The 24,172-nt window shown below is 44.3% G+C and overlaps 1 protein-coding gene across 2 annotated transcripts in view; it reads right to left on the bottom strand.

Moving 5' to 3' along the window:
- The window catches only part of DYNC1H1 (dynein cytoplasmic 1 heavy chain 1), a 916,572-nt gene extending 894,856 nt beyond the window's left edge, over positions 1–21,716 (bottom strand). Inside the window, exon 1 of one of the 2 annotated variants that reach the window (XM_069208347.1) lies at positions 21,321–21,716. In XM_069208347.1, the coding sequence (XP_069064448.1) occupies positions 21,321–21,567 (247 nt within the window). In that variant the 5' untranslated portion in view covers positions 21,568–21,716. The remainder of the gene's footprint in view (positions 1–21,320) is intronic. The other variant, XM_069208346.1, reaches the window with a different exon arrangement.
- Positions 21,717–24,172: the final 2,456 nt, after the last annotated feature.

The following is a 24,172-nucleotide window of genomic DNA, read 5'->3' as shown; positions in this document are numbered from 1 at the left end:
GTTATTGGTAGTGGAAGCCACTTGATTGCCAATTCTTTGAGAGATACATAAAAGGAAACATTTGTAAAGTCAACAGGCTTGACTTGAGGATTCTTTAACAAGGACGCAGTAGTTCCTCTAGTTGTTACGACATGACCCTGATGAGTCACACGAGACCGTGTTATACCAAGCTACATTGCCTTCGGCAATTACCAGAGGCCCCAAGCGAGTCCAAAGAGCTTTTAATCTCAGCATAAACTTATGAGCAGAGTAGACAACACTGAATCTCTTCTTTTGTGAAATAAAACAAGGACTAAGAAATTGCTTTAATATATATATATATATTTATTTATTTACACACACACACACACACACACACAATTCCTATCATCAGACGCCCGGGACGTATTGTTTGGGGTCAAGAGCAACATGTTTATGTTGTCCTTGGGACAAGTAGGCCCAACCCCCTGCAGCACAAACCCTTTAGCTTCCAGTTTACAGAGAAGGGAACTGTCTGCAGTTGAGGTAATGTGTGCCCATATAATAATGCTGGTCGAACTTGTATTTATGGTTCATTAATGAAAAGCTTTCATTATTAGGGTGAGGGCTGTAAGCGTTTTAAGGTCACATTGTACTACTGGCAGTGGTAACAGTAAAAAAATAAAAAAAAAAAAAAAAAAGTGAACATGTTTGAAAAGTTTAACAATATGAGGCGAAGTATAATGCTCCCAGAATCCTCTGCTTCGATGCAAAGGTTTGCAGAAGTGTGTAAGCAAGACTGATGATTCTTTGATTTCAAAACAAAATGTTCAGAAAAAAATAGGAGTTTAAAAAAAAAAAAGTTTTGCTACTATGAAATTTTAGGTACTATTTCTTTGATGTGTCATTTAATAAAGTGTGTTGATGCATGTTAGTATTTCCCAAAAATATTCCTAATGAAAATCAGTGTTGTTTTCAACAAAATTATGGGATGCATGACAATAAACAAGCACTGGCAAAGCCGACATATCAGACATTTTTTGTGCGTTATTTGGTTTCGTCAATGCATGTCTTGGTTTGACATGGCTTTTGTAACACTTTGTTGTTGTTGCTGCCCAGCAGAGTATCAAACACTGGCAAAAAGGGAAAAAAAGCTTCTGGTCTCAAAAAGCACACATTGCCACCAGTGGTGTAACAAAGCCCACCTCCAGGCCTCCAACCCCCTCCCCTCAGCGCAGCACCTGTCCTCAATGAATCTGGAGAGGAGGGTCCTTCCATGTTCTTTGCAGGGGGCCCCCTTCCAGTTTCATTACGCTACTGATTGCCACAGTAGATCCTGGCTCTGGACAAAACTACTTTGTGTGCCAATATGTTCCTTGTGGAAGAGAAGAATGCAATCAGTCACCTTAAAGCCAGCTGATACAGAGGGAAATAGCAGTTTAATGAAAACAAAAGATCTTTAACGTCAGACTGAACTAGGGACCCAATTTAAAGTCACAAAAGTGCACCCGTGGTATACGTCTTTGAATTGGTGGCTTCATGCATTCACAAGAACTTACAGACGTAGACCAGGTAATTGTACTTCTAGAAAATAGGAGAATATTTGTGAAATTAATTTTAGCATGAGCAAATATGCATGTGTAAAATTTGCTCATGTGAAAATCTATTGACAAGTTCACTTTCCCTCCAACCACTTTTTTCCCCAACCATGCCATAGACAGGAGTACATTTTCAACCTTTCTCATGGGAAAAGATCAGAGAAGAGCTGGTGAAAATCCTTAAAACATGCAAGTTAGTAGGTTTTCAGACTCAAAGGCATTCCAGCCCTGGAACTATTGCTTACTGCTTCCTCCAGCTCCAGTATGTAGATCTGCATAAAGGTGGCAAAATAAGAAAATTGCTATAGTAGAGATTGAAACTGCAAGTATTCAAGTCCTACTATAGTAGTAGCCCTGGCATAATCAGAGAGGCTATTGTCAGAGCTCTTGCATAATGAGAATAGCTCTAACTCACATCTGTGTGAGTTAGAGCTACTGGCATTGTAAATGATAATGTTTTTACCTATGTGTTTTGTTGTGTAGTGGATGTATGTGGTGTGTAGTGAAATTACGTGTGTTGTATTTGAATATTAGGGAGGTGGGATAGTGTGTGAGAGAGCAAAACAGGAAAGAGATAGAGGGAGAAGTGAAAGGGGCAAAGGGGGGGGGGTGGAGGTAGACCAGTGAGGAGTTGCAGTTAGGTAGCATGTGCTACTAGGCAGTATAGAAAAGAGATAGGTAGTGTAAGGGAGGGATGAGAGTGCAAATGAAAGGGGGGAGAGATAAAGGGGATATATGTGAGATAAATGGAAAATGAGATAGCAGAGATCATAAAGAGATGCATGGAAGAATGTAGAACTACAGTGGGATCATATGAAATGGCCGGAAGATTGAGGGACTGAGGAAAAGAAGAAGATAGAAACATACAAAGAAGACTGGTAATGTATAGTGAAGAGACGTAAGGGATAGAAAGTAGGGGCATATAGAAGAAATAAAAGGAGAAAATGAAGAGTAGCAAGTGAAGGGGGCATTAGAAATAGAAGAGAATGTAAGAGGGGGGTAAAAACAAATACAGGGGAGATTAGTGACGTGGCAGAAATAGCGAAGTTGGAAGGATGAGAAATGAACAACAGGCCTAGAAAAATCATAAAAATGTTACTAGACCTGCAGGTCGAGTAACTTGAATAATCTACTAGACCTAACTAATGTACTTGACCCGTAAACGGGTCTCAAATTGAGTGTTCCTAGGCAAATAGTTTACAGAGTTCACTTTCTTCATTCTCACAGATGATTTGCACCTTCAAATACGTGAGCGTAGCATTTCTGGCAGTACAAAAATAACCTCTTTTGTTTGATTAAGCAGACTAAGGTTTGCTGCATGGATCACAGGAATCTAGCCCATATACAGGGCAGGAGGGTTTCTCAGTTTGTTTAAACACTCACTTTTAATAAATATATTAGTAAAGCCCTGATGTGATAGCATACTGTTGTCTACACACAGTACATTTCCAAGAAATTACCAAAAACCCTACCAGTAACTTAGTTTTACTGATAAAACTATATAGTGATTAACAATCTGTGAAAATTGGGTTTCAGAAAACATATCCTTTGCACATCAACACTAATGTATTCAGATTTGTTTTCATCCTATTAAAATAAATTTATCACACAGAAATACAAAAAAGTCGCTCACAACTACTGAAATATATTTTGAAATGTTTGTACAGTTGACTTAGTCATTTAAATGTTGCGTGTTGAAAAAAAAAAAAAACACCATGTATCCTTTTATTTTACACTCTGAGCAGCAGGTCACAGTTCACCTTACAAAGTCCTGGAACTCTGCAGTCAAAAAGAAAATTAATTGTACGACAAACTGATTTTATACCTCTGTCTGTGAACACAGAGCAAATGTGACATACAAGAACAAGATTTAAAGGTGCACCTGTTCCTTGTCAACTCGCCAGAAGGGGTGAGTAAGTCCTAAAAACAGCTCGACCTGATTAAATATTACTCGTCATAGCGAGTGGTCGAATTGATTTTTCGACCCTGGTACAAGGAAGGACATAGAGGTGCCCAGAAACTGATAAGAGAGGAAACACAAAGGTTCAGATTCATGGGACAGTGGAAGTTGGAAAGTAGGTGCATTCAATGTAGTTAGAGGATGCAGAGATCTCTCAAAATAGGAGATCATGAAGAGAAGGGGCAAATGGGGCTACAAAAGAAGGAGGACATAAAAGAGAATGTGAGGGCTGGTTCCACTACAGAATGTAAACAGTGTAGAAAGGAGAGAGGGAAGGGGTAGCGGATAGCTAAATTTGGGAACGGGGGCAATGAAAGGTGGAAGTAGCGAAGTACAGACGAAGGGAGAAGAAGGGACGGAAGGATGGGATGGCGGGATACAGGAAGAATGGGAGAGCGAAGAGGTATGGTTCAAGAGGAGGGACAAGGAAGGCAGTTCAAAAGCATGTGTATTATTATTTAAATTGGTACAGACAAGTATTTATTAAACATGTATTTCTCGGTTTGTATCTTGCGTAGAGGGCGAATTTATGTGATACAAGGACCTCCCACTCCAACCTGTGTTTCTCGGTCCACAGCGGGTCTCATGACAACACTTATCACGTATGGGGTGTGCCATAAGCCTCTTGCTATCTATGTGTGGCCAGGACCTTCCGCCTTCAATTAACGGACTGCAAGCTTTTCTTTTTATTTTCTCCAAAAGATCGATACAACAACCATCTTAACTGACCCTCATTACTCATATCACATAATTTTCAGTATATATATCACATCATGTGTAATGCTGAGATTAAATCAATCTCTGCATGACTTTTTTTAAACTCATTAATTGATGCATTTCAAGCTTTTTGAGGTTTTATCTCTTTTCAAATGATAAAGTTTGCAGCAGCACAGGTATATTTCTAGCAGCATTTTCTAAACCATAATTGTCAGAGTGCTGTTATACATGCAACTCAAAGTCCATAATTCATGGATATGACATCAATCCGTAGTTATGCAACCAACTGGGAAACTAAACAAATTGTGTGTGGAATATTAAAACGATGGTAACAAGTGTGCTAGGTTCTTTAACGCATGATGAGCAAGACAAACATAAGAAACTATGGCATGTTTTGCATTAATGTCAAACAGGGACAGCTACACAAAATCCATAAATTTCAAGAAGCAGAATGAATGCTAGCGCCCTGGCATACGAGACATGGCACTGAATAGATTTTATGGAATCATGTGCATTTTCAGAACGATAATATCACAAGGGATTTTGTTTTTAATTTATCTAATGTAGTGCTGACACATCCGTAATACAGTGGACCAAATGAGGACCTGTCTAAAACATCGGGCACTTTATGACAGGGACAGAAAATAACACTGTCAACCGAGCACCTACTTTCATAATATAACCACAAGGGAAGGCAGCCTGAAGGGTAGACGTGCAAACACAGAGTGAGAGGTGAACAAAGGAACAGGCAGGCAAAGAAAAGAATATATATATATATATATATATATATATATATATATATATATATATACACACACACATTACACAAGTTAGGGTGTGCGGTCCTTGTTTCACATAAATTTGCCCTCTACGTGAAACACACAAACTAAGAAATACATGTATATACCAATTTAAAGAATACACATGAATACATATATATTTTCACATACACACACGAGAACCAAACCAGCGCACATCCAAGCACACTGAAACACATGCACGCACAACACATACATGAATGGCATGGACAACACATGATGAATGACAAGCACTTTAACAAAAAAACGCTAAAGAGGGAGAAGCAGGCAGAAGGAGGGGGAGGGTAGAAAAAAAAAAAAGACACTAGGCGCAGCGGACGGGCACTAATGGAATTAAGCCAATCAGTGCTTGATCCCTGCTCCACGGACATGAATTATGCCAGCCTCAAGTGGACGAATTACGAGGCTGTAAAGAAGAATGCCATGCAAGCCAACAAATGGTGAGCAACAGGCGGGCTCCAAGTCCTTTCCTAACTACAACAGTGACTTGCAGGCGTTACACACGCACTAGCGCGTGATATTGCAGGTTCGACCATAAAAATAGGAGAAAGTAATGCAGAGTAACCATATATTTAGACTCTAGACGGCATAGTGCATTACACATTTTCAAGGCTAGCAGGCCTAGTGCAATGATATGACAAACAAGGCCCACAAAACATAACTTCTCCCGGCTATAAAGCAAAAGTTAAGGCCATGTGAGAGCTTAAAAAGATAATTAAAGTGATAGGGGTTATTATTTGAAGTCTCCACTAACATAGTGTGGGGACCCTGAGATGATGTAGACAGAAAGAGCACATTGTGATCAATGTTTTGGTGATGATCCCATTGTCCTAGGACCACAGCAGGCTGAGTTACGAGCAAAAATGTTATGTAAAAGTAATGCACTGCAAAGCATTATGGGGCAAGTTTCCATGCAACAAATATTTTAGTATGCAGATATGACTGCAATGCTTAGAACAGCCCCTAGAGGTCACCATACTAAAATTAGCATTTGGCAGAAACATGGTCATGTAACCATACAGTCAGCCCTTACAGAGCATAACCACATGAAAAAAAGAATGGGAGAGGGTAATGCGGTGTAACAAAATATGATGTCCCCTAGAGGGCGTAGTGAATTATACATTTTCAAGGCTAGCAGGCCTATTGCAATGGTATTTCAAACACGGCCGGTAAAACATAACTTCTCCCAGCAGTAAAACAAAGTACTAGCCACAATAAAGCTTCAAATGATAATTAATGGTGGTAGTGGTTATTATTTTGGAGTCCCCACTAACAGTGTGGGGACCCAGGGATAATGTAGACAGGTAGCGCACACTGTGGTCAATGTTTTGAAGGTGGTCCCATTGTCCTAGGACCACCACAGTCTGAGTTATGAGCAAAAATGTTTTGTTAAAGCAATGCCCTTCTAAGCAATATGGGCAAGTTTCCGTGCCACAAATATTTTAGTATGTTGAAATGACTGGAAGGCTTAGAACAGCCCCTAGAGTAAGCCACAATGAAAATAGCATTTGTAAGAAACATGGTCATATAACTATACAATTAATCTCTAGAGAGCATAACCATATAAAAGAAAATTGCATTAAATAATGCAGTGTAACCATATATTTGGCCCCTAAAGAGCATAGTGCATTACACATTTGTAGGGGTAGCAGGCCTGTAGCAATATTATTGCAAACTAGGCTCTTACAACACAAGCTATTCCCAGCTGTAAAACAAAAGTTCCAGCCACGAGAGTGCTGAAAGACACTGAATGGTGGGAGGGGTTATTATTTTGGGGTCCCCACTAATAGTGTGGGGACCACAGAGACAATGTAAACAGAAAGAGCATGTTCTGCTGAACGTTTTGTAGGTGGTCCCATTGTCCTAGCACCACCACAGGCTGTGTTATGAGCAAACATTCTTTGTGAAAGTAATGCGATGCAAAGCATTATGGGGAGAGTTTCCCCGAATGCAGGGAATATTGTAGTGTTGGCTCTCCCGCTGTGCCTGGAGAGCAGTTCTCACTTTGAGGACTTCTGTTTAACATAAAGCATTTAGCAATTTCACCAGTGCTCCAATACCGCCGATTGAGTTCACGCTATTGTGCCTGTTCGCGCTGTGAGAGCCATAGCCGCCATGCAGCACGAAGGGGAGGGACAAAAGATTTTTTAAAGTTTGCCCACGCTTAAGTACATAAGCATTTGTGCAATAATCTATGTAACAGGGGTGCAAGGCATGACAAAAACAGCCTCAAAGCGGGACAAACACAGCATTTACTAATCAAGTGATTTTTGAAAGGCAAGCCCAGAAACAATTAACAGTGATGGGAATGAGATTGGCGTGGTTAAAGGCCCACAATACTTACAACAGGTCAGAGCTCTTGAGCGCTTAACCTAAAAAAAAGCTTCTTTGAAGTGTGTGTGGCATAGTAACAGATTCAACAACGGCGACAGGGAAGAAAAAATAAAAGTAGTGCCCCAATCACAAAGTGATCAGCAGAAGGTCAGCAATCATGCTAAAGCAATCAGTACTTGATCCATGCTCCAGCCAAAAGAAGAGGAAGTGAATCCAGCATATGCTGGCTAATTAGAAGGCAGCAAAATAAGAGTGACAATAATGCCAATGAAAATCAAGAGACCTGCTGTAAGCCCCTGTTGTATACCCTATCTCTTGCAAGTGAGGGCGATGCAGCATATGCGCTGTCAAAGATGAGGCCTACAAACAATGATTTTCTTCAGTTGCTAATTCTGTTGGTTTTAGCAGAAGAATCTTCCCACAGAGTGCGGAGAGTCCTTGCTAGACAACCACCAAGCCACAAACCCATTTAAGAAAATATCTTCAAGTCAGCTAATTACAGCACCAATTTAAGTTCAATACATTATTATCGCAAAAAGAAAATTACAAATGCAACATGGTAAAAAGCCAGTGATATTTATTTTATTTAAGACAAGAGAAGAATGCAAACCAGTTACCCATAAGGCAAGAGTGAAGCAAAGATTTCTTCATCTCGCTTGTTTAAAAATTACATAGTTGTTCGGTCTTTTTTAAATAAGTCAGAAAGAAAATAATATCAGACATAAATATCAGACTTTAAATAATTTTGAGTCAATGATAGTAAGAAAGACCCAAAAAGTGTTTTAAATGTTAGCACATGGGGATACTACAAGTATTATTTTTTCTCTTAAAAATAAAAAATAAAAAAAAACAAGAATAATAATTCTTCGGGATGCTGTTCTTCAAACTTTGGATAACAGATACAAAACATTCATTCACATCAAATGAGTTGCATGCCACTCACTTATTTGCATGTCTGACGTAAACAAATCACTTATTGGGCAGTACAAAATGCAGAGTTTATACTTTTGGCTTACAAAGGGGCATGAGCATCCAAAATGGATCTCTTTTTATACAAACATAATACTGCATTACCTATTTACAGCCCATTACCAAATTTTAATAGAAATTAAAGCCCCAACTATTGCAGGAAACTCAAAAACAGTATCACCTCAGTTAGGAGAGCCACAAAAGGGGCAAGTACCCATCAGTCTTGTTTTGAATTGTACAATATTCCTGTTTGTCCTCCATTAAAAAAATTAAGATTTTCATTCAGACATCCAAATGCCATAAAATGTGGGGTAATTGATTATTTTGTCTGATTTTCACGTTCTCAAAAGAATCCCTATCTGAATAAAATGTAAGGCAGAAGACTTGGATGAATATCCTATAGATTTGCTTCTTAAACTGCAATGCACAGTCTGAGAAATGGGTCAATAACTTATTATTCTGCATCTGATAACGTTATGTGCGGCAACACACAACTCTTTCAAAAAACTATGTACGACTAGCACTTTTTCTTAAGGAACCAAAACCAGACATAGGCAGCCACTGATAGAAATCCCCAGAGAATAAGCACTGGAAACGTCAAAAGGTCTCGTCTCTGGACCTGTCGTCTTTGCCAATGGTTTTTAGTGATGCTTTATACCATCCTGCTGAAAACTGCCCTTTTTGCAGAGTTATCCCCAACTTTTTACCTCTGATCTCCTATTGTCGACTGTAGGAAGTTGGCTCTGTATGTGCTATTTCAAAGTAAGGAATAGCATGCACAGAGTCCAAGGGTTCCCCTTAGAGGTAAAATAGTGGTAAAAAGAGATAATACTAATGCTCTATTTTGTGGTAGTGTGGTCGAGCAGTAGGCTTATCCAAGGAGTAGTGTTAGGCATTTGTTGTACATACACATAGACAATAAATGAGGTACACACACTCAGAGACAAATCCAGCCAATAGGTTGTGTTATAGAAAAATATCTTTTCTTAGTTTATTTTAAGAACCACAGGTTCAAATTTAACATGTAATATCTTGTTTGAAAGGTATTGCAGGTAAGTACATTAGGAACTTTGAATCATTTCAATTGCATGTATACTTTTCAAGTTATTCACAAATAGCTACTTTAAAAGTGGACACTTAGTGCAATTTTCACAGTTCCTGGGGGAGGTAAGTTTTTGTTAGTTTACCAGGTAAGTAAGACACTTACAGGGTTCAGTTCTTGGTCCAAGGTAGCCCACCGTTGGGGGTTCAGAGCAACCCCAAAGTTACCACACCAGCAGCTCAGGGCCGGTCAGGTGCAGAGTTCAACGTGGTGCCCAAAACGCATAGGCTAGAATGGAGAGAAGGGGGTGCCCCGGTTCCGGTCTGCTTGCAGGTAAGTACCCGCGTCTTCGGAGGGCAGACCAGGGGGGTTTTGTAGGGCACCGGGGGGGGGACACAAGCCCACACAGAAATTTCACCCTCAGCGGCGCGGGGGCAGCCGGGTGCAGTGTTAGAACAAGCGTCGGGTTCGCAATGGAAGTCAATGAGAGATCAAGGGATCTCTTCAGCGCTGCAGGCAGGCAAGGGGGGGGCTTCCTCGGGGAAACCTCCACTTGGGCAAGGGAGAGGGACTCCTGGGGGTCACTTCTGCAGTGAAAGTCCGGTCCTTCAGGTCCTGGGGGCTGCGGGTGCAGGGTCTTTTCCAGGCGTCGGGACTTAGGTTTCAGAGAGTCGCGGTCAGGGGAAGCCTCGGGATTCCCTCTGCAGGCGGCGCTGTGGGGGCTCAGGGGGGACAGGTTTTGGTACTCACAGTCGTAGAGTAGTCCGGGGGTCCTCCCTGAGGTGTTGGTTCTCCACCAGCCGAGTCGGGGTCGCCGGGTGCAGTGTTGCAAGTCTCACGCTTCTTGCGGGGAGATTGCAGGGTCTTTAAAGCTGCTCCTTTGGATAAAGTTGCAGTCTTTTTGGAGCAGGTCCGCTGTCCTCGGGAGTTTCTTGTCGTCGTCGAAGCAGGGCAGTCCTCAGAGGATTCAGAGGTCGCTGGTCCCTTTGGAAGGCGTCGCTGGAGCAGAGTTCTTTGGAAGGCAGGAGACAGGCCGGTGAGTTTCTGGAGCCAAGGCAGTTGTTGTCTTCTGGTCTTCCTCTGCAGGGGTTTTCAGCTAGGCAGTCCTTCTTCTTGTAGTTGCAGGAATCTAATTTTCTAGGGTTCAGGGTAGCCCTTAAATACTAAATTTAAGGGCGTGTTTAGGTCTGGGGGGTTAGTAGCCAATGGCTACTAGCCCCGAGGGTGGGTACACCCTCTTTGTGCCTCCTCCCAAGGGGAGGGGGTCACAATCCTAACCCTATTGGGGGAATCCTCCATCTGCAAGATGGAGGATTTCTAAAAGTTAGAGTCACCTCAGCTCAGGACACCTTAGGGGCTGTCCTGACTGGCCAGTGACTCCTCCTTGTTGCTTTCTTTGTTCCCTCCAGCCTAGCCGCCAAAAGTGGGGGCCGTGGCCGGAGGGGGCGGGCAACTCCACTAAGCTGGAGTGCCCTGCTGGGCTGTGACAAAGGGGTGAGCCTTTGAGGCTCACCGCCAGGTGTTACAGCTCCTGCCTGGGGGAGGTGTTAGCATCTCCACCCAGTGCAGGCTTTGTTACTGGCCTCAGAGTGACAAAGGCACTCTCCCCATGGGGCCCGCAACATGTCTCTAGTGTGGCAGGCTGCTGGAACTAGTCAGCCTACACAGACAGTCGGTTAAGTTTCAGGGGGCACCTCTAAGGTGCCCTCTGTGGTGTATTTTACAATAAAATGTACACTGGCATCAGTGTGCATTTATTGTGCTGAGAAGTTTGATACCAAACTTCCCAGTTTTCAGTGTAGCCATTATGGTGCTGTGGAGTTCGTGTAAAACAGACTCCCAGACCATATACTCTTATGGCTACCCTGCACTTACAATGTCTAAGGTTTTGCTTAGACACTGTAGGGGTACAGTGCTCATGCACTGGTACCCTCACCTATGGTATAGTGCACCCTGCCTTGGGGCTGTAAGGCCTGCTAGAGGGGTGTCTTACCTATACTGCATAGGCAGTGAGAGGCTGGCATGGCACCCTGAGGGGAGTGCCATGTCGACTTACTCATTTTGTTCTCACTAGCACACACAGGCTTGTAAGCAGTGTGTCTGTGCTGAGTGAGGGGTCTCTAGGGTGGCATAATACATGCTGCAGCCCTTAGAGACCTTCCCTGGCATCAGGGCCCTTGGTACCAGAGGTACCAGTTACAAGGGACTTATCTGGATGCCAGGGTGTGCCAATTGTGGGATCAATGGTACATTTTAGGTGAAAGAACACTGGTGCTGGGGCCTGGTTAGCAGGGTCCCAGCACACTTCTCAGTCAAGTCAGCATCAGTATCAGGCAAAAAGTGGGGGGTAACTGCAACAGGGAGCCATTTCTTTACATCGACTGTGCTGCACTTCACTTATGCTGCTTTAAGACTATGGGCACTCTACCACTGCTGACCAGTGCTAGAGTGCAAGAGCTGTCTAAATTGCACTAGTTGTTGGTTTAGCCATGATTGGCATATTTGATTTACTAGTATATCACTTGCATAGTGCACTATGTGCGCCCAGGGCGTTTAAATCAAATGTTACTGGTGGGCCTATAGCACTGATTGTGCTTTCCACGAGTAGCCCTATAAACATGTCTCAGACCTGCCACTGCAGTGTCTCTGTGGGCAGCTTTGAACTGCCATTTCAACCTGGCAAGTGCATCCACTTGCCAGGTCCAAACCTTCCCTTTTACTACACGTTAAGTCACCTCTAAAGTAGGCCCAATGCAGTCCCACGGGCAGGGCGCAGTGTATTTAAAATGTAGGAAATGTACAGGTGTGTTTTACATTTCCTGTTAGTAAAACACAGCTAAATGTGGTTTTCACTATTGCAAGGCCCATCTCCCCCAAAGGATAACATGGGGATTGTCTTGAAATACCTTTTTAAGTGTAATTACCCATTGGCAGCATGTAGAGGTGTGTAGTCTGGGGTCCCCGAACTCACACTTTAAAAATACATCTTTTGGTGAAGTTAGTTTTTGAATTGTAGGTCTGAAAATACCACTTTTAGAAAGTGGGCATTTTCTTGCTTAACCATTCTGTGGCTGTGCCTGTCTATGGAATACACGCCTGGGTCAGATGACCAGTGGGTTATTTGTGCATTCAATCTAGATAGTCACACAAAGGGAGGTGAAGTGTTCCCTGCATATCCTGATGGCCCGTCATCAGGTTGATGCTTCTTCCTGAGCTAGACTGGTGGGAGGAGCTGACACTTACACCTCAATAGGGCTATGCCTGTCCTTATTCATATCAGTCTCCAACCCCTTGGAGGGTGTCTGGAGCCAGGGCAAGGAAAAGGCAGGGTCTTATGCACTCCAAAGACTTCTCTTTGAGGTTTGTCTACTTCAAAGACAGAAAAGGTTATAAGTACTGAACCTCTGACCCCACATAGTTAGAATCCTTCTGGGTTGAGAAAACTCTTCCAAGAAGAGGAGTTGGATGCTGTGGGAGGTTCTGCCACTCTGGCTATTGCTTTGTTGTGTGGCCTGATGTTTGGTGCTTCTGTCCTGGGAGTGAAAGGACTGGATTTGGCTTCCTACATCCAGCTTCCAAAGGTTCTCCGAGGGCTTGGACTGAGCTTGCCTCCCGTTAAGAAATCTCAGAGACATCATAGGCTTCACCTACCTGCACCTGGATGCTCTTGCTGAGAGTCCAGGCTTGCCAAGTGGTGCCAAATCCAGTTCCTGGGAGTGAGTTCTGGTGCAACAAGGAAGAAACTAGTGCATCAACTTCAAAACAGGCGCCACTCTCTCACCTAGTGCCGCTGCCTGCATCAAAGCTGTAATCCCCACTGAGTGCAACGACCACAACCTACAATGCAGGGCCAATGCAGCTGCAGCGCCTCTGAAGTCCCACCACAGACTTGAGTGCAGAGTACTGTCACCGACGTCCAGGGCACCCTGACTCCGACTCAGTGCTACCTGCGGCCCGGGGGTACGATTGAGACACCGTGGAACAAATGCCTCACGTCTTCACCTGCTAGATTCATCTACCCTGCCTTGTCGTAAGGAAAGACGTCTCGCCACCAAAGCCTCATCACCTCCTCTGCAACTGTAAGGAACCAAAGCCTCACCTCCCCTGCCTAGCAGTAAGGAACTGAAGCCTCACCTTCATGGTGGCAGTAAGAAACCGACGCCGCACCTGCTCCAGAGACACCTCTCCTCCCTGACTCTGTGTAATGTCTTTGTTTCCTCATCGTTTTCCAGGGAACTATAACCGGGGTCTATATGACTACGTGACCAGCCACGCTCCCTTGCAGGCGGCAACACACTGCTGGAAGCAACTGTTAAGATGCCGTGAAGCCCCAGTTGGAACTATTGTATTTCTAGGCGCTATACTACATTTAATCTCTGAAAATGTGTATCTTTACTTGTGAATGTTGGATTTTTGTTGTTTTGGTCTTGTTTTACTCAGATAAATAGTAGTTGTTTTTCTAAACTGGTATGGAGTACTTTTGTGGTGTTTTCAGAGTGTGTGTGAGAGTGTGTGCATGAGAGAGTGCACGCGAGAGTGCCCAAGAGTAAACTCACAAGTACTTTACACATTGCCTCCGAAATAAGCCTGTCTGCTCGTGCCAAGCTACCAAAGGGGGTCGGGGGGAGAGGGGCAAGGGTTACCTTAGCTGTGTGACTCTCTTACCGTGACTAGAATGAGGGTCCCTACTTGGACAGGGTGTAAACCACTGCCAACTAGTCCCCATTTCTAACACATCCCAAGTGCTATGTCGCATGGCTAAAGAAAAACTTTTAAAAAGGCGTATGGCCCACACGCCGGTGTCATTTTGTAGGCAAGCGTACACCATGCTTGCGCACGTCTAAAGAATTACGAAGCCCTTTTTTTTTTTTTCCTCTTACCGATCTGCGTTGGGTCAATAAATAAAAAGAAAAAAAGCACAAGATTTTTCTTTATTGTGGGGAAAGCAACATGGGGAGAGAAACCAGCAGAGGCATGGGTGGTGTAGAAAGCTGGCTCTGTACATACTATATCAAAATTAGATATAGTGTGCACAGGGTCCAGGGGTTCCTCAAAGGCTTAACAGAGAGAGGCTAAAGCAGATAATACTAATGTTCTCTTCTGTGGTAGTGTGGTCGAGCAGTTAGGCTTATCACAGGGTAGTGTAAAGCATTTGTTGAACACACACAGACAATAAATGAAGCACACCCTTAATGACTAACCCCGGGCCAACTGTTTTTATATAGTACAACTATATGTGGTTACTTTATTTCCAGAACCACAAGATTCAGTTTGCAGGTAAGTATCAAAAATATGCATTAACACCACTTTGTTTCAATTTGGCAAGTTAAACAGTTTTCAAGCAAATATCCGTTTTAAACGTTGACTGCAATTTTCAGAACAGTTCTTTGGGGAGGGTGAGGTGGGGGGGGGGGGGGAGAGAGAGTTAGTACAGTGTTGAGGTAAGTACAAAAAAATAAAAAAATAAAAAAAAATAAAAAAAAACTTACAGTTCCAGTCTCCTGGGATTAGTATGTCCACAGGCTGGGATTCAAGTTAACCCCAAACAGCCATCACCAGCAACACTGGCCGGCCGGGTGCCGTGGTCAAAGATGATGCAAGATTTAAAATGGAGTCCTATGGAGACCGGGGGCACTCGGAATTATGCCTGAGGGGTCACAAAGATGCTGCAGGTTAGGTCCAGGGGGTCGGTTCTGGAAAACCACAGGCTGGACAAGGAGGGCTGCCTGCTGAACGTTGCTGGATTGGTGGTCAGATTTCCCAAGGACATGGGGCTGCGGGTGCAGGGGGTACCTTTTGGCGTTGGGAATCTTCAGGCCGGTTCTCTTGCGGTAGGGGGGGAAGGGGTCCTTTGGATTTAGGCTGCAGGCATTGTCTTGTTGGTCCCCATGTGGTCAGAAACTCGTCTGGAAGTGGCAGGATGGCACAGACCGGTCAGTCCTGCACTAGAAGTTTGGCTAAAATACAGGTGGCATCTTAGGTGTATTTTTCAATAAATCCCACACTGTGTGGGTTTATTGTGCAGAGGAGCTTGATACCAAACTTCCCAGACTTCAGTCGAGCCATCATAGAGCTGTGGAGTTTGTAATGACAAACTCCCAGCCCATGTTCTTTATAAGGCCACACTGCATTTACAATGACTAAGAACTGACTTAACACTGTAGGGACATAGTGCTCATGCAGCTATACCCTACCGGTGGTATAGTGCACCTTTCCTTAGGGCTGTAAGGCCTGTTAGATGGGTGACTTACCTATGCCACAGGAGTGGTCCCCCAGGGTGGCATAATACATGCTGCAGCCCGTTGGGACCTTCCCTGGCCACAGGGCCCTTTTACAAGGGATTTAACTGTGTGCCAACTGTGGAAACAATGGTACAGTTTAAGGGGAAAAAAAATAACAATGGTGCTGGGGCCTGGTTAGCAGGATACCAGCACACTCAAGACAGCATCACCATCAGGCAAAAAGTGTGTGTGTGTGTGTGTGTGTGGGAGGAGGGGGGGGGGGCAACCACGCCTTGAGGGGCACTTTCCTACAGGTGGTGGAAGCAAAACCGAGGCACAAGCGATGTGGCAGAAAAAAAGAGAAAAGTGGTGAGAGAGACAAATATGGAGTGCATGGAGGGGAAGAAAAGCAAACGAGAGGGAGAGAGAGTAACTTGGAGCTGGGGGCAGAGACAAAGCAAGACAGCAACATGGAGGGAGAAGCACACGAAGGTGAGCACATCACGGGGGGAAACAGTGAGAAAGAGCAGCATGGAGTGAGGAAGAGAAGTACACTAAGGACACAGCTGGTAAATACATGCACCTGCATTGTGCGTTTAAAAGAGAAATAAAGTAGTTCCTTAAGAGTGAGCAGAAAAAACTGCACAAGTATATTGGCAATGCTCCAGGAAGAGCCAGACACAAGATGGACAAGACAAGCCACTGAATAAAAACCAGGCAAATGAGAGGTACAATAAAGTCAAACAATGGTCAGCATCAGTCAGGTTGAGAGCCCCTCTATGCTCCTAGTAAACTCACAATGTCTTTCGCAGTGGCAGGCTCGATCAAAAACATCATTCCATGTTTAAAGTAACTAACATGAACTGTAGCAGGTCTGTTTATACTCTATATTAACAAAAGGCGGGCAGGGCACCCTGCCTCCAGCCAATCTGATAATTGGAGCAGTGCTGGTTATTTGGTGAGCCTCCCACACTCTTCTGTCGACCAACCCGAGGCTCCATACCTCCGCCCCTTTCTGGAATAACCAAGGCATACACATAGATCGCCATACCGACTCCTGGCCTGTTTGGAGGGGAGTGGAGAGAACTGACCAGTCATTACTGTCCCTACAATTGGAATTTGGTTTCCTTTCGTCCCAACAATGGCCCTATGTCTAACGACGTCACTGCTTTAGGGGACACCTGGGTACATCACCCAAAATACTGCGTTCACCCATAAGACAGTATCTGGAAACCCGGGGGACCCACAAAGGGTGGTCAGAGGCTTCTACAATATGCTTACAGATTTTCATTTTTTCAGTCTGGTAACAGATAAAGCGTAAATGTCACCTACTGCTGGCCAGGGACTACACTGATGACTGGCAGACTCTCCTCCAGACGCACAATACTTTCTAGCGAGAAGCCAACCTGAAATTCCACCATTTCATAGTGTTAGATGGCTAGCCCCAAAAACTACACAGGGCTGGCCTCTTACAGCATGTCTCATGCTAGAGATGTGGCACTGGTTGACTGTCACTTGCTGCATGTCCAGTGGCATTGCTAGCATTCCAGCCATACCGGTCAATGGTTTGGTCAACATTAGTCACTCAGGGATTGTCCATACAGATGTCTCTTCTTCGTGACATGACAGCCGTTGAGAACCCATCCTAACACATGCAGCACTGATTGGCAACAGCCCATGCTTCAGCCAAAGTGTGCACTCTGACACAGGAGGCAACTCTCTCTCCCTCAACTCACTCGGAATGACTTATGGACCTGGCATGGGTGGCGCACTATGAACCCCTGATTTACAAAGTCAATGACAAAAAAAGGAATTAACCGATGACATCTGGGGGCCTTTTCTGCACACACACCCCTCCCACTTACCCCCAGAGGGTACCCTTTGAGAATTGCTGTAGGGATAGCTTACACTGGGGAAAAATCTATTCTCCCACCCTATCTGCTGGTCCCCCTCAGTTTCATGGAAGCAATCCCCACACACCCATCCTGGAGCACTACTACCCCTTACTCATTTCGCTCCCCCCACCCCATCCCGTGCTTGTACATGGTTTGGCCCCTTCCAGACCTTGGAAGGGACCACTATGAATGCATGCAGGCACAAAGTTGTCACCCCCTGCTCCTGACCGACCTCCCTAGTTGCTGGTCATAGTCAATACGTAGCACTGTCCTGTTTTTAATTGGTTGTGTTTTTTCTTGTGCAGTTGATTGATTATGGTCTTATGCTTGTACTTGATAGATATGGCTTTCTGTCGTGTTACAGCTGCATGTTCTTAGTGGCTTATGCGTGTGCTATGACACCGACAGTAAATGTGAAACTGAAAAAGACAAACAAATGATTTTTAACAAAGCAACTAACTTATTCAGCTGCTGTTCCTCGTCCATTTCAAGAACAGTGTTTTCAGGAGGCGTTTTTGTGGCTGAGGTAAACCTGAAAGCAGTCAAAGGTGGAAACGCTAAGCTGTGTGATACTGCAGCTGGTTAAGTGCCACCTTCGTCAGTATCCAGGCCATGAGGCATAGATCTGTAATGATTTATTTCTGTTGGCAAGTTTGCATCCGATTCAGACAGACTATGACCATGCTACAGTACTGTTACACATTTCTCGTGTAACAAGTTGCTTGGAGACAACTTAACTTTTCCGTGTGTCATTTTTCTTTATTGCCGTTGTTCTTTGATGATTTCATGAGCAAAGCAAATCACTTCGGTGTCGTGTTTCAAAGTAGCCACATTTCTTGACTAAAAGATTAGGGAGGTCTGTTTGACCACAGGGACTCGGCCTGTATCTGCAAAAGGGTGATGGAATGAAGGGATTAATCACCCTGAAGGTCAATGATAATATACACACTCCGAATGATGTCAAAGATAAGTTGCTTGCAGTTACTACAAAAAAAAGACATTAGAAAAATATTAACATCTTTTGAGGACGAAAGAAATATATTTGTACAGTGTGCTCCTTTATTGATGAAGCCTTGCTGTTGGGTATTTCGGTCAGGGACACTCACTTTTGCAAAGGCGACATTATGCCAACACTTTGACCATAGTGGCTTCTGGTGGAACTTTCTCCAACCATCAAACTGAAGATTGTTCGTTCTAGAGGTGCAAGAGAAAGGGCAAGATGTATGTTAACGACCTGTCTGTATATTTTTTTTAAACAATCGATTATGTGCCCCTTTGTTCTCTTTCTCTATTTGGAGCTAACTAAGAGTTAGAACGGCGCTCTGCGATTGGACAGCAGAAATATACTCCCACACAGCTATACCTGTCAGTGAAGCATTTTACCATTCATTGGCAGCTTGACAGGGCGAGGACCTTGCCAGACCCAGCGTAGAGGGCAGATATCCTTGGGACCTGCCGGCTCTTTACTGACAGGGCAATCTCATACAGAAAGAGACTGTTGAAACTGGCAGGCTCTCTCTACCTATAAGCAGTAAGTGGCGTGTCCCAATGGCAAACACGTTTTGGAACTGTTTCCTTCAGAAAACGCCAATGCACGTGGATAGGAATTTTGTTTTCTCCCCCCTCCACGCCCCAGCCATTTTAGTTCACTTTACAAAAGCACCAGACTCCTCTCGCAGGAAACTAGGGCCTGAAGCATCAGACTGCAGAGAAAGTGTGGGAGAGTGCCTGCTCCTCCCACACATATCAGGAGCTTGCAAAGGGTGGAGCCTGCCTGGAGCCCTTCCATCTGCTTTACGACAGCACAAACCGGCCAATCATTGCTCATACTTTCGGGTCCTGTGGAAAAGCGGGTGCGGGGATGGAACAGCTAGTGGGCAGGAAAGTACCTAGGCCCAGGGTAACAAGCAGCGTCTGAGCACATAATAGCATCTCAAGGTATTTTATTTACCAGAACGTGAAGTTAGATGGACTGCCTATTCAATATCACAGAAGCAATGTTTTACGACATATCTCCTTGCACAATGTTAAAAGCAGCAGTAATTTCTGTGTGCATGAGAATAACAGATATTTATGACTGGGAGATGGCACACCGTCTCAGGCACTGTTTCCGTGGTAGCTCTAATATCTCCAGTGTATCTGGTTTTCCTATCGAGCGAATAGTTTTGTTAGAAATACACGATTTTCTGCTGCATGCAGAGAAAGGCGTCTACAAAAACCTAGGTATTGAATTATTTGATCAATCGTTCTTCACTCTGCATAACTACAGATAAGCTATTTGGCAACAATTCTTTAAAAATAGTTTTAAAAAACCATGGGGCGGGAAATCCGCCACCACCAACTTTAATTCCTGAAATATTAGGGGATCTTATTAGATAACTGCAAAAGGTCGAGAGCGATGGCTGCGGAACCAAAAAAAAGAACATAAGTGGAGTATTTAAGAAAAAAAAAGGGGGGGGGGGTCTAGGATCCGATGTTAGTTGGACCAGGACACGTACAATAACAAGAAAATACGCGTGACCTTATAACTTATCAGTGTTCTCTCTCTGCTCTCCACTGATGAAGTCAGCTATGGCTCCTCTGCGAGAACCGGAGTCCGCAATGCAGCATAATTTTGGCAAATACCTAAGGCTATGAAAAAGAAAAGTCTCCTCTTCAGTTAAACCCAACAACTGGGCAGGTTTCCTCTTAGTAATTTGAAAGAAATTAATTCAGAGCGGCTCAGAGCTAGATGGATCTGTAGAGCTAGGAAGGTTCGATCGGGTTGTGGCCTGGAAGCAATAAGGCGTTAAGTCCCCAGGTGAGGAGGGCTGTAATCTGTTTTTCCGTGGATATCTGCATCCTCGGTTGCAATGCGCGGTCGTGTACACTGCGTGAACATTAGCCACATAGCCAACTATATATACTCCGTGGATGGGATACCTTGATTGGGCTTACAGTCAGACGGGTAAATAAACACTTACCTCTCCGTATACTCTCCCCACCATGCCGAATTACCCTCTCCTAGGAGTCTCCCTGCTGCCCTTGTTCGATTGGTGCAACACGACGGGGAATTGTTTCAAGCTCACAAGCCACCATGGATGCTAAGTCAGATTTTGTGTGAAAGCAAGAAACTCAAGAGTGAGTAAAGTTCAAGTGTCAAAAAGTACACTTCCTTCCTTTATAAACACTGTGTAATACAAACTATTGTGCTAGAGATGCGTTTTAATAGCTGTCGACAATTGTGTATTTGGTTCTCATTTGTCAAATAGACGCTTTTTTTCTCAGACCATGTATTCAAAATGTCACTTCTGTCCAGAAGCTGCAGCTACTCTTCAGTAAAATACTGTGATTCTGGACAGCATTCCCCAAGAGTCGAACCACCAACCCCATTCCAAGGGGTAGCAGCAGCATCATGCGCAATGGGGTTAAGGTGCGTAAGCGCCAACTCCTGGTTGTACAATTGCAAAATTAAGGCTACCGTTTTGAATGTGCATGCAGTTAATTTGGTCATTCATCTTTCCATGGCCAATTAGACCCACTACATTGTTAAGGGTGCCTTTTCCTCGCATCTCCGCTTGGGAAGGACGCATAGTAAGGAATGTTTGCTAAGTCCACCGCTTAAATCTTTCTGCCCCGCCCTAAAATGGATACCCTGGGTAACCGGCGAACCCCACTTGCATCTATGTCTTGTGTTAGAGCAATAGCATTACTGTCTTCATGGCACAGATCCCGGTTTCCCCTTCTGCCACGCCCTGGTATGGATGCAGTGGTGCTTTTTCCTGGCACGGATGCAGTCACTGGGTACTAATTAAACCGTGTCTCATACCTTTCAGCACGCTCCGCTCCACCAATACAGTGTGCACCTGGGGGTCGGAAAGGAACTTGCGCATCTGCTCCAATGAGCTCTTCTCCTCAAGGACGCTGTCTAGGGCAGCGGGCACGTCGCCGCCATCTTCCAGCAGCAGCGGCACCAGCCGGCGGATCAGCTTCTGCAGAACAGATACGTCGGCCACATTCTGCACCGACCCCTCTAGGCCAGAGGCCGTCTCGTCCGGCACGCCAGACTCTGACATAATGCTTCCCCGCGAGGATCCTCGCCTATTCCGGTAGCAGACAACGAGCTCCGCATCAACTGAAACGGAGGCAGGCACAGCAGAATAGAGATCCGGAGGAACAGCGTAGGCGGTTGACTGTGTCACGTGACTGGGTCGGTTTCTATTCCGCCTCCCTAGTTCTAAGACGCATTTCCCTGAGAATTATGAGACTTGTGGTCCTCACTAATCAGCGTGTTATACAAAATGATGGAGTATGAATTACAATGCCCGTGATGCAAAGCGGTTCTCTAGCTACCAGGAGGCGCCGACACAAGGCGCAGTGGGCGGGGCAGAGGCGGTGCTAAACCATTTATATTCCTCCCACACATGCAGCGTTCTAGAGCATCGTGGGAGTTGTAGTCTGCGTACGTTACCACGGCTCTGAAAAGCTAACCTTGTTCACTACAAACCCCAGATGGCACAGCGGCTGGTTGGTCCAACGGGGTTTTTGACAGTACCAGTGACGAGGCAATTTGTTGCGGCCTCAGGCTCTGTCATGCTGTCACGAACGTCAGAATGAAATAAACCCCACCCTTCAGCTTCTCAGAGGGGCTTTCGTGACCAGTACACATAGAGAAGCTTTTAATGTTTGTTAGCTGAGCTCCACGAGGACGATTCAACGTTTCATCAGGGGGTAGTAAGCTCTATATAAATGAAGTTTAAAGCACCTTTCATTTTAGCTGAATGCACATTAGCCGTCTTGTTGAAAATGTAATAAGTAGTGTTGCCTTTGCTCATTAAACATTTTAATTAGTGACACAAGAAAGCTTTAGTCAGGAGACTCACGATATTTTTGTACCCCAAAAGTTACCTTAACTTTCTGACACATAAACCTATATTCCACTTCAGTGCAAGCTAATGTGAAAATTAAACTACTCCAATATTTTTTCTGAAATCCATAGTTCGTAATTATTAGCATTACTGTGCTGTCTACACTCGCCATGTAACAACTGATAATTGTATATGAGATAACGCACCTCAAACCGTACATTTTACGGATATCGCAAGTCACCGAGGCGATCCGTGACCATTTCAAACAATGGGGCAGAAGACAGAGTTCCCTTATAAGGCCATGGAACTCCACGATTACTTCGGAAATCCATTTAACGGACGTCACAGGTTTTGGGTGCTGGCTTTGGCACCAGGCATTATGACTTCGCATCTCAAGTGGAGTAAGTAATCACAGATGAGCCGCCACATCATTTTCTTAATGTCATTAGGGGCTTCCATGAATTATAACCCCAACACCAATAAAAAAAAAACATGCAACACTCAAGCTATATGTAAAAGCAGCAAGCAACTGCAGACAAGTGTACTAATATCTGAAGCCCTATGTTTAACGCATGTTACAACTGAATCTTTGACAAATATTTATACCGATATTGATGAGCTAATCAACATTCTTATCGTTTATATATTTATATTTAATAAACATTGATTCTAACAAAATAGTACTGTTTTGACACATTGCCTAACTTATGCTTCGCAGTCAACGTCAGGCTATATAAACACTCAGCGGTTAGTCTGGTTGTCCAGTGTCAAAGATTCGGAACTGCAGCGAGGATGTCTAGTAAACAGCAGCAAGGCAGGTGAAAAGGGGAAATGGGTGGGTTTGAGACCCACCGCCCCTCTCCAGAATAGGTATCACCCCTCAAAGGTGGGTTAGTTGCAGTGGTGTAGCGTGGGGGGTGCAGGGGGGGCCGGCCGCACCGGGTGCAACATCTTGGGGGGGGGCGCGCTCGCACTCGCGAGTGCTAAAATCCACGGGTTAGGGGGCGCAAATTACTTGCCTTGCCCCGGGTGCTGACAACCCACGCTACGCCACTGGTCACTAGCTAGGAGACAGGACCAGCATGATAACGCTTAGAGCACACTGCAAAGCAGGCACATTAATGTCCTGCTCCTGTAGATTGCCTGTTTTTCTTAGTTCTTTATGATGACCTGTTGTAGGAAGTTGGCTCTGTATGCACTATTTCAAAGTAAGGAATAGTATGCACAGAGTCCAAGGGTTCCCCTTAGAGGTAAGATAGTGGCAAAAAGAGATAATACTAATGCTCTATTTTGTGGTAGTGTGGTCGAGTAGTAGGCTTATCAAAGGAGTAGTGTTAAGCATTTGTTGTACACACACAGGCAATAAATGAGGAACACACACTCAAAGACAATTCCAGGCCAATAGGTTTTTGTATAGAAAAATATATTTTCTTAGTTTATTTTAAGAACCACAGGTTCAAATTTTACATGTAATACTTCAAATGAAAGGTATTGCAGGTAGGTAATTTAGGAACTTTGAATAATCAAAATAGCATACACAGTTTTCAAATAAATCACATATAGCTATTTTAAAACTAGACACAGTGCAATTTTCACAGTTCCTAGGGGGAGTAAGAGTTTGTTAGTTCTTGCAGGTAAGTAAACCACCTACAGGGTTCAGGTTTGGGTCCAAAGTAGCCTACCGTTGGGGGTTCAGAGCAACCCCACAGTTACCACACCAGCAGCTCAGGGACGGTCAGGTGCAGAGTTCAAAGTGGTGCCCAAAACGCATAGGCTTCAATGGAGAAGGGGGTGCCCCGGTTCCAGTCTGCCA

This window comes from Pleurodeles waltl, chromosome 9, assembly GCF_031143425.1.
Source record: "Pleurodeles waltl isolate 20211129_DDA chromosome 9, aPleWal1.hap1.20221129, whole genome shotgun sequence".
Classification (NCBI taxonomy): domain Eukaryota; kingdom Metazoa; phylum Chordata; class Amphibia; order Caudata; family Salamandridae; genus Pleurodeles; species Pleurodeles waltl.
This window is presented reverse-complemented; position numbering and strand designations above follow the sequence as displayed.